The sequence below is a fragment of the Schistocerca piceifrons genome, chromosome 6, assembly GCF_021461385.2.
Source record: "Schistocerca piceifrons isolate TAMUIC-IGC-003096 chromosome 6, iqSchPice1.1, whole genome shotgun sequence".
In the NCBI taxonomy this organism is placed as follows: domain Eukaryota; kingdom Metazoa; phylum Arthropoda; class Insecta; order Orthoptera; family Acrididae; genus Schistocerca; species Schistocerca piceifrons.
This window is the reverse complement of record NC_060143.1, coordinates 517,593,321-517,608,888: the sequence shown is the minus strand read 5'-3', so window position 1 is coordinate 517,608,888 and position 15,568 is coordinate 517,593,321. Positions and strand designations below refer to the sequence as shown.

The 15,568-nt window shown below is 40.8% G+C and overlaps 1 protein-coding gene across 1 annotated transcript in view; it reads right to left on the bottom strand.

Annotated features, from left to right (window-relative positions):
- LOC124803426 (cytochrome P450 4g1-like) overlaps positions 1-15,568 on the bottom strand; it is a 126,996-nt gene that overhangs the window by 47,208 nt on the left and 64,220 nt on the right. The window contains exon 4 of the mRNA XM_047264609.1: positions 10,776-11,006. Coding sequence (XP_047120565.1) covers positions 10,776-11,006 — 231 coding nt within the window. The remainder of the gene's footprint in view (positions 1-10,775; positions 11,007-15,568) is intronic.

The following is a 15,568-nucleotide window of genomic DNA, read 5'->3' as shown; positions in this document are numbered from 1 at the left end:
CTAATATACCGTCTATAAATGCCAACACATCCTCAGATGTCTAGCCTGAAGAGGATTAAGCAAACAGGCTGCAGCTAGACCAAAATAGAGCGGTTACACTGGCCATGGCTCTGTCCTCTATTTGGGAACTAGCTGCATTTACACCTCCATGTACCATGTATCTACTTCCTTACAGCTGCTAATATACTGTCTATAAATGCCAACACATCCTCAGATGTCTAGCCTGAAGAGAATTAAGCAAACAGGCTGCAGCTAGACCAAAATAGAGCGGTTACACTGGCCATGGCTCTGTCCTCTATTTGGGAACTAGCTGCATTTACATCTCCATGTACCATGTATCTACTTGCTTATAGCTGCTAATATACTGTCTACAAATGCCAACACATCCTCAGATGTCTAGCCTGAAGAGGATTAAGCAAACAGGCTGCAGCTAGACCCAAATAGAGCGGTTACACTGGCCACGGCTCTGTCCTCTATTTGGGAACTAGCTGCATTTACATCTCCATGTACCATGTGACTACTTGCTTATAGCTGCTAATATACCGTCTATAAATGCCAACACATGCTCAGATGTCTAGCCTGAAGAGAATTAAGCAAACAGGCTGCAGCTAGACCAAAATAGAGCGGTTACACTGGCCATGGCTCTGTCCTCTATTTGGGAACTAGCTGCATTTACATCTCCATGTACCATGTATCTACTTGCTTATAGCTGCTAATATACCGTCTATAAATGCCAACACATCCTCAGATGTCTAGCCTGAAGAGGATTATGGAAACAGGCTGCAGCTAGACCAAAATAGAGCGGTTACACTGGCCATGGCTCTGTCCTCTATTTGGGAACTAGCTGCGTTTACATCTCCATGTACCATGTGACTACTTGCTTATAGCTGCTAATATACCGTCCATAAATGCCAACACATGCTCAGATGTCTAGCCTGAAGAGGATTAAGCAAACAGGCTGCAGCTAGATCAAAATAGAGCGGTTACACTGGCCATGGCTCTGTCCTCTATTTGGGAACTAGCTGCATTTACATCTCCATGTACCATGTATCTACTTGCTTATAGCTGCTAATATACCGTCTATAAATGCCAACACATCCTAAGATGTGTAGCCTGAAGAGGATTAAGCAAACAGGCTGCAGCTAGACCAAAATAGAGCGGTTACACTGGCCATGGCTCTGTCCTCTATTTGGGAACTAGCTGCATTTACATCTCCATGTACCATGTATCTACTTGCTTATAGCTGCTAATATACCGTCTATAAATGCCAACACATCCTCAGATGTCTAGCCTGAAGAGGATTAAGCAAACAGGCTGTAGCTAGACCAAAATAGAGCGGTTACACTGGCCATGGCTCTGTCCTCTATTTGGGAACTAGCTGCATTTACATCTCCATGTACCATGTATCTACTTGCTTATAGCTGCTAATATACCGTCTATAAATGCCAACACATCCTCAGATGCGTAGCCTGAAGAGGATTAAGCAAACAGGCTGCAGCTAGACCAAAATAGAGCGGTTACACTGGCCATGGCTCTGTCCTCTATTTGGGAACTAGCTGCATTTACATCTCCATGTACCATGTATCTACTTGCTTATAGCTGGTAATATACCGTCTATAAATGCCAACACATCCTCAGATGTCTAGCCTGAAGAGGATTAAGGAAACAGGCTGCAGCTAGACCAAAATAGAGCGGTTACACTGGCCATGGCTCTGTCCTCTATTTGGGAACTAGCTGCATTTACATCTCCATGTACCATGTATCTACTTGCTTATAGCTGCTAATATACTGTCTACAAATGCCAACACATCCTCAGATGTGTAGCCTGAAGAGAATTAAGCAAACAGGCTGCAGCTAGACCAAAATAGAGCGGTTACACTGGCCATGGCTCTGTCCTTTATTTGGGAACTAGCTGCATTTACATCTCCATGTACCATGTATCTACTTGCTTATAGCTGCTAATATACCGTCTATAAATGCCAACACATCCTCAGATGTCTAGCCTGAAGAGGATTAAGCAAACAGGCTGCAGCTAGACCAAAATAGAGCGGTTACACTGGCCATGGCTCTGTCCTCTATTTGGGAACTAGCTGCGTTTACATCTCCATGTACCATGTGACTACTTGCTTATAGCTGCTAATATACCGTCTCCAAATGCCAACACATGCTCAGATATCTAGCCTGAAGAGGATTAAGCAAACAGGCTGCAGCTAGATCAAAATAGAGCGGTTACACTGGCCATGGCTCTGTCCTCTATTTGGGAACTAGCTGCATTTACATCTCCATGTACCATGTATCTAGTTGCTTATAGCTGCTAATATACCGTCTATAAATGCCAACACATCCTCAGATGTGTAGCCTGAAGAGGATTAAGCAAACAGGCTGCAGCTAGACCAAAATAGAGCGGTTACACTGGCCATGGCTCTGTCCTCTATTTGGGAACTAGCTGCATTTACATCTCCATGTACCATGTATCTACTTGCTTATAGCTGCTAATATACCGTCTATAAATGCCAACACATCCTCAGATGTCTAGCCTGAAGAGGATTAAGCAAACAGGCTGCAGCTAGACCAAAATATAGCGGTTACACTGGCCATGGCTCTGTCCTCTATTTGGGAACTAGCTGCATTTACATCTCCATGTACCATGTATCTACTTGCTAATAGCTCCTAATATACCGTCTATAAATGCCAACACATCCTCAGATGTGTAGCCTGAAGAGGATTAAGCAAACAGGCTGCAGCTAGACCAAAATAGAGCGGTTACACTGGCCATGGCTCTGTCCTCTATTTGGGAACTAGCTGCATTTACATCTCCATGTACCATGTATCTACTTGCTTATAGCTGCTAATATATCGTCTATAAATGCCAACACATCCTCAGATGTCTAGCCTGAAGAGGATTAAGGAAACAGGCTGCAGCTAGACCAAAATAGAGCGGTTACACTGGCCATGGCTCTGTCCTCTATTTGGGAACTAGCTGCATTTACATCTCCATGTACCATGTATCTACTTGCTTATAGCTGCTAATATACTGTCTACAAATGCCAACACGTGCTCAGATGTCTAGCCTGAAGAGAATTAAGCAAACAGGCTGCAGCTAGACCAAAATAGAGCGGTTTCACTGGCCATGGCTCTGTCCTCTATTTGGGAACTAGCTGCATTTACATCTCCATGTACCATGTATCTACTTGCTTATAGCTGCTAATATACCGTCTATAAATGCCAACACATCCTCAGATGTCTAGCCTGAAGAGGATTAAGCAAACAGGCTGCAGCTAGACCAAAATAGAGCGGTTACACTGGCCATGGCTCTGTCCTCTATTTGGGAACTAGCTGCATTTACATCTCCATGTACCATGTATCTACTTGCTTATAGCTGCTAATATACCGTCTATAAATGCCAACACATCCTCAGATGTCTAGCCTGAAGAGGATTAAGCAAACAGGCTGCAGCTAGACCAAAATAGAGCGGCTATACTGGCCATGGCTCTGTCCTCTATTTGGGAACTAGCTGCATTTTCATCTCCATGTACCATGTATCTACTTGCTTATTGCTGCTAATATACCGTCTATAAATGCCAACACGTGCTCAGATGTCTAGCCTGAAGACGATTAAGGAAACAGGCTGCAGCTAGACCAAAATAGAGCGGTTACACTGGCCATGGCTCTGTCCTCTATTTGGGAACTAGCTGCATTTACATCTCCATGTACCATGTATCTACTTGCTTATAGCTGCTAATATACTGTCTATAAATGCCAACACATCCTCAGATGTCTAGCCTGAAGAGAATTAAGCAAACAGGCTGCAGCTAGACCAAAATAGAGCGGTTACACTGGCCATGGCTCTGTCCTCTATTTGGGAACTAGCTGCATTTACATCTCCATGTACCATGTATCTAGTTGCTTATAGCTGCTAATATACCGTCTATAAATGCCAACACATCCTCAGATGTGTAGCCTGAAGAGGATTAAGCAAACAGGCTGCAGCTAGACCAAAATAGAGCGGTTACACTGGCCATGGCTCTGTCCTCTATTTGGGAACTAGCTGCATTTACATCTCCATGTACCATGTATCTACTTGCTTATAGCTGCTAATATACCGTCTATAAATGCCAACACATCCTCAGATGTCTAGCCTGAAGAGGATTATGGAAACAGGCTGCAGCTAGACCAAAATAGAGCGGTTACACTGGCCATGGCTCTGTCCTCTATTTGGGAACTAGCTGCATTTACATCTCCATGTACCATGTATCTACTTGCTTATAGCTGCTAATATACCGTCTATAAATGCCAACACATCCTCAGATGTGTAGCCTGAAGAGGATTAAGCAAACAGGCTGCAGCTAGACCAAAATAGAGCGGTTACACTGGCCATGGCTCTGTCCTCTATTTGGGAACTAGCTGCATTTACATCTCCATGTACCATGTATCTACTTGCTTATAGCTGCTAATATACCGTCTATAAATGCCAACACATCCTCAGATGTCTAGCCTGAAGAGGATTATGGAAACAGGCTGCAGCTAGATCAAAATAGAGCGGTTACACTGGCCATGGCTCTGTCCTCTATTTGGGAACTAGCTGCATTTACATCTCCATGTACCATGTATCTACTTGCTTATAGCTGCTAATATACTGTCTACAAATGCCAACACATCCTCAGATGTCTAGCCTGAAGAGAATTAAGCAAACAGGCTGCAGCTAGACCAAAATAGAGCGGTTACACTGGCCATGGCTCTGTCCTCTATTTGGGAACTAGCTGCATTTACATCTCCATGTACCATGTATCTACTTGCTTATAGCTGCTAATATACCGTCTATAAATGCCAACACATCCTCAGATGTCTAGCCTGAAGAGGATTAAGCAAACAGGCTGCAGCTAGACCAAAATAGAGCGGTTACACTGGCCATGGCTCTGTCCTCTATTTGGGAACTAGCTGCGTTTACATCTCCATGTACCATGTGACTACTTGCTTATAGCTGCTAATATACCGTCTATAAATGCCAACACATGCTCAGATGTCTAGCCTGAAGAGGATTAAGCAAACTGGCTGCAGCTAGATCAAAATAGAGCGGTTACACTGGCCATGGCTCTGTCCTCTATTTGGGAACTAGCTGCATTTACATCTCCATGTACCATGTATCTACTTGCTTATAGCTGCTAATATACCGTCTATAAATGCCAACACATCCTCAGATGTGTAGCCTGAAGAGGATTAAGCAAACAGGCTGCAGCTAGACCAAAATAGAGCGGTTACACTGGCCATGGCTCTGTCCTCTATTTGGGAACTAGCTGCATTTACATCTCCATGTACCATGTATCTACTTGCTAATAGCTGCTAATATACCGTCTATAAATGCCAACACATCCTCAGATGTCTAGCCTGAAGAGGATTAAGCAAACAGGCTGCAGCTAGACCAAAATAGAGCGGCTACACTGGCCATGGCTCTGTCCTCTATTTGGGAACTAGCTGCATTTACATCTCCATGTACCATGTATCTACTTGCTTATAGCTGCTAATATACCGTCTGTAAATGCCAACACATCCTCAGATGTCTAGCCTGAAGAGGATTAAGGAAACAGGCTGCAGCTAGACCAAAATAGAGCGGTTACACTGGCCATGGCTCTGTCCTCTATTTGGGAACTAGCTGCATTTACATCTCCATGTACCATGTATCTACTTGCTTATAGCTGCTAATATACTGTCTATAAATGCCAACACATCCTCAGATGTCTAGCCTGAAGAGAATTAAGCAAACAGGCTGCAGCTAGACCAAAATAGAGCGGTTACACTGGCCATGGCTCTGTCCTCTATTTGGGAACTAGCTGCATTTACATCTCCATGTACCATGTATCTACTTGCTTATAGCTGCTAATATACTGTCTACAAATGCCAACACATCCTCAGATGTCTAGCCTGAAGAGGATTAAGGAAACAGGCTGCAGCTAGACCAAAATAGAGCGGTTACACTGGCCATGGCTCTGTCCTCTATTTGGGAACTAGCTGCATTTACATCTCCATGTACCATGTATCTACTTGCTTATAGCTGCTAATATACTGTCTATAAATGCCAACACATCCTCAGATGTCTAGCCTGAAGGGAATTAAGCAAACAGGCTGCAGCTAGACCAAAATAGAGCGGTTACACTGGCCATGGCTCTGTCCTCTATTTGGGAACTAGCTGCATTTACATCTCCATGTACCATGTATCTACTTGCTTATAGCTGCTAATATACCGTCTATATATGTCAACACATCCTCAGATGTCTAGCCTGAAGAGGATTAAGCAAACAGGCTGCAGCTAGACCAAAATAGAGCGGTTACACTGGCCATGGCTCTGTCCTCTATTTGGGAACTAGCTGCATTTACATCTCCATGTACCATGTATCTACTTGCTTATAGCTGCTAATATACCGTCTATAAATGCCAACACATCCTCAGATGTGTAGCCTGAAGAGGATTAAGCGAACAGGCTGCAGCTAGACCAAAATAGAGCGGTTACACTGGCCATGGCTCTGTCCTCTATTTGGGAACTAGCTGCATTTACATCTCCATGTACCATGTATCTACTTGCTTATGCAGGTCTCCGTTACCTTCCTTCAACTGAGCTGCCTAATCTATCAAAGATTCAATCGCTTCTTGAGTGGGTATCAGCTATGTTTCCGACCTTGGCCATTATACAACTTTTGTCTCAGACAATAGGAAAACAATTTGTGCTGACGAGAAAAACACTTGAAGTGTTATAACACATCTTGCTCTTACCCAATGTCTGTTCCTAAGTGGGTGTTCTGTACTTTATAGCCGGCCGCGGTGACCGTGCCGTTCTAGGCGCTTCAGTACGGAACCGTGAGACTGCTACGATCGCAGGTTCGAATCCTGTCTCGGGCATGGATGTGTGCGATGTCCTTAGGTTAATTAGGTTTATGTAGTTCTAAGTTCTAGGGGATTGATCACCTCAGATGTTAAGTCCCATAGTGCTCAGAGCCATTTGAACCATTGGTACTTTATATATACCAAAATAATGCGCCACATAGCTAATTCAGAATAAGCGATTGTGCATATTAATTGTCGCAAATTAGCATAAATTTTTACACGACCTCAAATGGCTATCTGAGATCAATTGGCACAACACCATTACAAACCTGCTAGAAAACACACTGACCCTCCATGACATGTGCAGGCAAAAAACGCAACAGACAGTGAACTCACCACACTGCGTTCTTGATGCTACAAGTTGGAGCTGGTGACGTCATCCTCGATCCATCTGTCTGTGGCAGCAACACTTCTGGCGCCACTTTTAGATACCGGGGTTGATGACCGCTGCAGTGAGTGGCAGAACTCAGCTGCTAGTTGTCAGACAGGGTTGTGCTTCACCACCCTAAGCATGGTCTCATTTGGTACGACAGGTGCTTACCAGACGGTTGTCTGATATTCCGACATGTAAACGGCAATGTTAAATATTCTTTTCATTCCACAGCAAACTAAAACAGTCATGTTGGTACAAGAAGATGGCAAACGCCCCCAAGGGACAGGCTGGACTCTGTTGGCGAAACTTGTTGAGGCAAGCAAGCGGTTTCCTCCCGCAGCTGATATGTGGCATCACCATGTCAGCAGATAGTGGCCCAGTGATGTGGTGTGTTCAGCACTCCACATGCAGCGCTGACCCTACAGTCAGAGCAGGGCGGATTCCGACAGCCAACACATGCAGCTGGGCCGACTGTTACAAATATGCAGCTCGGTGCAAGGTGTGTGCAGAATCAAATCGTGGTCCTCCGCATGGTCAGTGGGTGCTTGCTGTGGCGAGTTGTACCTGCACAGGCGATGATAGACAGGAAGAAAATTTTCCCACTCAGATGGTGATGGAGAGGAACACCTGTATGGCTGAGGTAGAACTATGGAACGTCAAAGTCGTCAGCCAATAGCAGATGGAAGTTCGACTAGTTGAAAGGCAGCAAGTCGGTAACATTTTGACGTTGCATGGGTAGCAGGCCCGCAGCTAGTGGATACAATCTGGCAATGGTAGCTTGCTGAGACTGGATGTAAAGGTGATAATAGCATTTTTACTGATACAGGTAACGCTTGCCCAAAAAGAAGAGCCAAAGGAATGAAATTCAAAATTTACTAATTGAAGTAGTATGTGCGAAATATTTTTATTTAAATCACCAAAACAGCATATTTTTACACCTGAGTGTTAACTATAAAATGTCGTCGGTGATACGAATTTTTCTCATCGTATTAGCAAGGGACACATTAAAAAGTGAAAAAAATAAACCACTTTCATTAAATGAGTTTTCCCATCCTGGGCTGTGTCTTTGGATTGGCGAGATGGAGAACCAGGGCTGACCAATCAGATACATGAACACATTCTTACAGAACTCTGCAGAATGCTAGGGGAGAAACCCTCTCTCACCTCCTTGATGTGGATACTTCGATGCTAGCCTTCACATAAAAACACACCACTTCTCATCCTGATGCAAGACATGTCAACGTTTACTGGCACGACACAACAGGTTTCTGCTTTCGCCCATAAGTGATGACTATCAGGGAGTCCTAGCTGGCAGTTATCTCTCCTGTTCCATATTGCTGCCATCACCTCCATCGAACACATCTTTTATGCATACTGCCGGCCAATGTACTACTGTCGACAGTGAGCAGTTTCATATACCCTCATCGCCAGTACGTTTTATGAACTTCCATAATAGTCTGCCTGCCAATCTTTTCCTTCCCCATAGCAGTAATAAACAAATCCTAAAAGGTAACCTAAAAAGATTTATATTAATATGCTGGGCATATAACTGTTTCCTGTTCTAGTGATATTTCTGATATTATTTGGTAAAGGATATCTGAAATTCAAAAGCTGTGGTCGAAAAAGAAATTTTATGTGTCAAAACTGTTGTAATGTTACCTGTTGACGTTCCTACAGCTAGCATATTTAGTCAGTTTTTTTTATTTAATTAGCTGCAAATACACAGTCAAGCGTCGTTGTCTCATAATTTACAAAAATTGTAGAACTTCACATTGTTCCATGACAGGTTTTCTGTAAAACTGACACAACACAGGATATTATATGCTCTGCTACGGTACTGCAGACAAAAAACAGTACACCAGTGCCTCAGCAGTCAGTTACTTCTCCTTTTCCCTTCTTTTATTACATTGAAAGACTGCAGACGAAAGCCTTCGAGCTGGCTGGGAAGAGAAATGAGTTTTCTTAAAGAAACAGCCAGAGTCATGAACTTATATCCGAGCTGCATTTCACTGCAGATAGCAAAAACCACATACACTTTGTACAATCCCCGCACTCTAAACAATGTACACGAGCAGCTATGTGGCAAAAAATAAAATTGTCCGAAGAATCTTCTTAGAAAGATAAAAATCTTAGCCAGGTGTAGCCTTCCAGAGGCCAACATGAGAAACGCTGTTGCATCAGCTGCCACACCACAATCGATCGTTTTGGTTTAAATTTCAGAAAAAAATATTCCTATTTGCTCATAGTGTTATTTTCTGTAGAGCACACATTTTCTCGAGTGTGCCTGCATGCAAGACTTTCGATAGGTTCGCTTCATAATCATATCATAGATCAAGAGAATTCTCCTGCCTTCATCCCCAGGCCACAGCACAATTGGTTTGTAATAAAGAAAACTGCAAGCATAAGAGTTTGTGTAACTGTATTACAAATTTTTTACTGCATGGAACTCGCATTGCCTGCATCTATTGGTCAGTGGCATGCCGGCTCTGACAGAGACAACCAGGTTCCAGAGTGTAAAGACAGAGAACGCTTGCTTCTAGGTGTTCATGGAATGAAGACTTACAGGCCAGCAATAGAAAAGATAACTGATGAGGCGAGCCTGGCTGTCATATAGAAGGATGTTTCCACTTGAGTACTGAGTATAGAGGGCAAGGTGAACTCATAACCAAAGTCGCTACTGCTGTTGGATTCCACATTTATGCTGGCAAAAATGTTCTAGTAATTGGCCAGCGTTGCAAGGGCTGATGTGGTAGGGACACGATGTCAGTTAATTTTCTGCAGGAGCCAGCTGCACAGTATTAACCCTTCGCAGCCAGATAGTTGCTTTCATTGTGCACTTAGGCGATTTATTGGTGTTTGTGCCCTTTTTCCGTAGTCTTTCTGTAACCAAACAATCACTTTTGCATTCATTGTCATATCCACGAATTATTCTCATAATTATGCTGTTATCATGCCCACCAACCCACGCCAAGGTTATATTTCACAATTATAATCCTTTGTATATTCGTTAAATGTTCAGTGGTTTTTCGTAGTGGGTAATTCAAGTGTTACTGAGTTGCGATAATCAATTTGATTGTTGTCGAGACCGCTTGTTTCCGTTATGGATAGATTATGCCTTCTGTCATTAATATATCTAACTGTAAGGTGTGGTACACCGATTTTCATACTTGGGCATCCATAATAGTTATTCTTTGAGAAAGATATTTCCGTTTATATGGCGCTATCATTTCCTTCAAATTAATTTGCTTGACCCTATGGGATGCTTCACTTGTCGGTGGATCACAAGAGATTGGACTATAGCAACTTAGGAGCATGCTAAACAGCACAGCTGCTACCCCATAACAAGCATGGTGCCTTAACTTTTCAAAAATTCATTGCTTACAAGCCTACCAAAGATAGTTTCTGATATCTAGTTCTGTTCCCTGTTGGACATATAATGCATAAGGATACCACAAACGAGTCACTCTTGTGACACATGTAACAAGTATGGAAAATTTACTTACATCTCTGGGGTGAGGATACTCACTTCATCATGAAGTTCCTTGTCAGTAAATATCGTTCCTGAATTCTTTTCTTTAAGAATCCAAGTCAAGAGCGATCTTTCACTGGCCTTTGAACTATCAAGTCTTTTCCTGCCTAAGGCGAATACACGGTCAGTTATGTATCTGACAACAGTTTTGAATTTTGTCAATATCCGACCTTCTTTAGTCATCCACCTGGTCCAGCTGAATATGGTCATTGGACGATATAAAATTTCCTGTCAACGAAGATATATGAGTTTTAGTATTAGAAAAGATCTGTGAAACTAGGCATTCATATTACTCATCAGTTATAATGTACTAAAGGGATAATATTGTAACCTGAAGTGATTTATAGGAGTAGTTTTGATAGCCTCAACACTGAAACGAATTTGTTTGAAATATTCAGTATTATAAGGAGTATAAAACGAGATACATTTTACATAAACTGTTAACAAATGTTGTTATAAATATGTGTGGATATAAAATATAACTAGAAATCGTGTTCTACTTGCCACAGTAGGTTGTAAAAACATGTACTTCTGCAAACAAATAAATATTGTGGAAATAATAATAGAGAAGTTATGTTCAAAAAGACGCCCCACAAATTTTACCAGAGTGTACTAATTTTTATTTTTGTTAATATAGATAAAAATATGCACATTGATTAAAATTAATTAATGTACAGTCCTTACCTCTATATTTGAATTATCTCAAATTTAGTATTTGATTAAAAAAAAAAAGTTCTATTTTCACAAATAAAATATGTAACTCAAATAATGTGTTATAGACTTGTGCAGTACACCTATAATTATTTACCTGGTCGTATTAACGACATTTTCAATACAAACATACTCACTATCAGCTACAAAAACCTTTTCACAATCTTAATTTCACATAATGCATGATTATCAAAAATCTCATAGCTTGATTTACTTAATCTTCCTGGTTTCTGCAGATTTGTAATTTTTTCTGTATGTATAACTAAACATGTAAGTTGTAATTGTTTCATTGCCAATAATTCAGTCACAAATAGAAAAAAATATATATTGATGGATTATATGAAATTGCTGAAAATAGTAGGACTGCTGAATTTGTACTGCAATGAGGTTTCTATATCGAAGCAAGAGAAACCCAAGTGGAAGCCATAATTGTGTAAGCTTCTGCAGCCAGTGTCATGATGATTAGAATTCTTCTGGGTGTTGTACGATGTCATTGTATAAAAACCTTTAATTATAAATTGTAAAACTAACGTTTTGACAATGTTACAACCACCTACCTCAGGGTAAGACTGGTTGACATATTGAGACTGATCGCCCGCCATAAACAGAGACCCCTTTCCCCCACCATAACAGTCTTGACCTGTTGAAGGCCATTGTAATACACTTGAAACGTTATTTTTTACAATTTACAATTAAAGTATTTTATACATTGACATGTTACAATACTCGGAAGAATTTTAATCATCAAGTGAAAGAGTTTACTCAGATAATCGAATTATACAGTATTTAATTAAGTTTTGCAATTAAAGTATCATATGCAAATAAACATAATAACATCATTATTATTGTACAGAAGTCATCTGAAGAAGCTTCAGTACATATTTATTTTAAGGTCCTGTATTAGTGTACTAGATTCCTAAAAGATTTTCTAAATTACTCTGATAAAATGGCTTTCTTTCTCCTGTTGCCTTTGACATAAATTGCTTCTTACAAACAGATTCATCTTGCCTGAGTTCATCAGTCATAAACGTTGTCTCTATTGTATCTATTTTTCCTTCTACTGCTTTAAAAGTTTTGCAGTATCCTTGTTTCTAAAATTTGGAAGTTATATATTCTCGCTTATGCTTTTATACACATTATTTCCTTTTTTATTTACATATTTTAATCAATTCAGCAGCATGAGGAAATATCATTAAGCAACTAATAAATGTTCACAACATGAGTAAATGACTTTTGTGTTATCTTGTTTAAGGTTTTCAATACGATTAAATGAATTGTATATAAATGAAGTATAAAAGTGCACCATACAGTTTTCGCTGCTGCAAGATCATAAGAAATCTACACTAGAAGATAATAGCGCGGATTTTTAATTGGCACCACCACCCCAAGGAAATTGCATCAGTTGCGAAAACAAAAGGCGAAAGCTAATGTAAAACGTGAACTAGCTGTCTGAAGATGAACCTGTCGGCTCGAAACCAGTAACAGCGCTTTTTAAATAAATAAATAGCTCTGTAAAAATGTAACACCTCATTTTATTGATTCATTCTTTAATAACTCGCTGTTATATAGCTCTGTTAACTACTATAAAATGTTCAACAACTCCTCTTTTATGTCATTGACTATAAAATGTTCAACAACTCCTCTTTTATGTCATTGACTTTTTTCTTTTTTGAGGCGTGTCCAGCATTAAGCAATCTAATGATATTCATATTTAAATTTTTATAAACTGTTCATGTAGTTTCTGTAAATCCTCTACTAATGAGTGTACAGCACCACACGCGGAAAATAAGAGACAGAGACATACTACTTTATGTCGTTTTCAACTATTCGATCCTTTTGCAGTTTGGTTTCATCACTGACCAGTTTTAACTATTGAATTATGTTGCAGCATTCCACACTTACTGTTACTAAATGTTGCAGTTTCTAATCTCTTGCTTATTCATCTTTGTCCTTTGGTTTCTCCTTTAGAAAAGGTCAACGGATCTAGATTACTTTCGGCTCTCATGTGGCATGCAGCTGAAAGAAATGTAATAATGATCTCTTCATCGGAAAAAGATAGCAGATCAGTAACTTACTTGGATCTCAAGGAGGTAATTGCAGAGGAGAGGTGAACACATAGGGGTGGTCCTCTGTGAAGCTCCAGGTTCAACAATGTCCGACGACACGTGTGCTCCGAAACACTTGTGGGTTCGCCAGCACTGTGCTCTTTCGTCAAAAATGTCACAGATCACAATTTGTTCTACTTTACAGACCAGACAAGCTTCCGAACCCCACGTTCTGTGATGAGTCGTGGACGTCCAATGATTTAGCGCCTAGTGGCAGTCTTACTTTCCTTCTACATCTTTCGGTAGACGCTCACGACAGTAGCACGTGAACATTCGACCAATTTCGCCGTTTTCGAGATACTAGTTCTCAGGATCTGCATAATAAAGATCTGCTCTGTGTCAAGGTCGTTTACCCCAATGGATTTCCCCATTTGGAGCCCACATCTTTGGTCTTCGTGTCTGCCTCACTTACGTACTTTTGTTACGGCGTCACGCGCCCACAACGCCACCAGGTGGCATCCAACGTCGCGGTGGGCAGTGACCTAATCGTTTTGGTTTATCAGTATATGCCTCCGGTTGCTCGCAAATTTGTTTATGGAGAAAAGTGTGTGAGAATGGGGTCGGGGTGAATTGTAGAGGGAGACAAAGGTTGAACTATAGTGTGCAGCTTCAAACGGGTTATGCAGAGATGAACAGACGTGCACAAGATAGATTGGCAAGAAGAGCTGAATCAGACCAATGGTCACAATGAAGACCACAAGGGCAGCATTACGTCGAGTTGGCCATAGTTTACATTATGAACTTGAAATTTAACGGAACGGTGTTGGATAAAACGAAACTACCTATACCTCTTCCAATCGGGGATTACAATATTCATACTGCATGTTGGGTTTACTCACAGGAGTCAACTTCTGCGGCATATACGTAAGTCACTTTCAAAATTCTAAAACTTTAGCCTTGCCTGATGCTATAAATAGATAATGATCCAAAAGCTGTATGGGGACTCCCAGGACATGAAGATTTCTGCAACGAAGCAAATACGTTCCACTCATACAGGCGCAAGACGAGAATCAGTCACAAATGAAGTGTACTGGATGTGGTCGCGTTTTAAACTGCTCTTGGTACTTGCGATACTTACGTTAGTAGGAAGTCTTTTTATCGTTACGTCCTACCGACTTTTCGTAGCAGAAAGCATTCAAAAGAAAAAAGTAGGTGGTCCATGTAACAGAGGCACTGACTGAGCCCGTTGGAAATTTGACAAATGATACGAAAGTTACCAAAATTTTCGGACGTAAACAAGTCGTAACACCTAGAGTAAGAATTAATTTGCCTAACACTGCAATTAAGTGGCTTTAAATTTCTTGCTGCCGGATTCAGTTTCGAGGATTTTAGTTTCATCTTCAGATGTTACCGTTCACATTAAACAATAAACCATTGTGTAGATGAAATAATTCCATTATTTGTTGAACATGTGTTAACAAATGGTTTGATCTATTCGTGAGACTATTTAATGTCCTGACATTAAAGTTAGAAACGCACATAAATTTACAATTTCATATAGTCACGCGCAAGAAATATTAATACAATGATATAGTCCAATGTACTTTTGTTAAACATCATGTAACGGAGTTACCAGTTAGTTTATGCCTTAAATTGACAAACACCACAGCGTATATGGCATACTCCAGCATTGTCACGGGTTTTTGTGCCAGAAGCGAAGTCAAAACCATATGATTAAACAGGGTAACGCCGTGTTATAAAAGCCCGAGTTGTTAACATATAGTCAAAAAGCAGTACAATTGTCTCATGTATGCAGTGTGTTACAGTAATACTGTAATTATATAATGTCAATGGGTATATCAGAATATCAGAAGATGAGGCTGAATTCTTCAGAGTAGATCATTGTAAAACAAGGTGAAAGATAATTTAATTGCAATCTGAGGAAAATTCGTTCTTACAGCCATTTTATCACTGTATGACTGCAATCTCGCGGTTCCGTCAGTGATGGAAAGTTTAAATATAAGTCAAAGGATA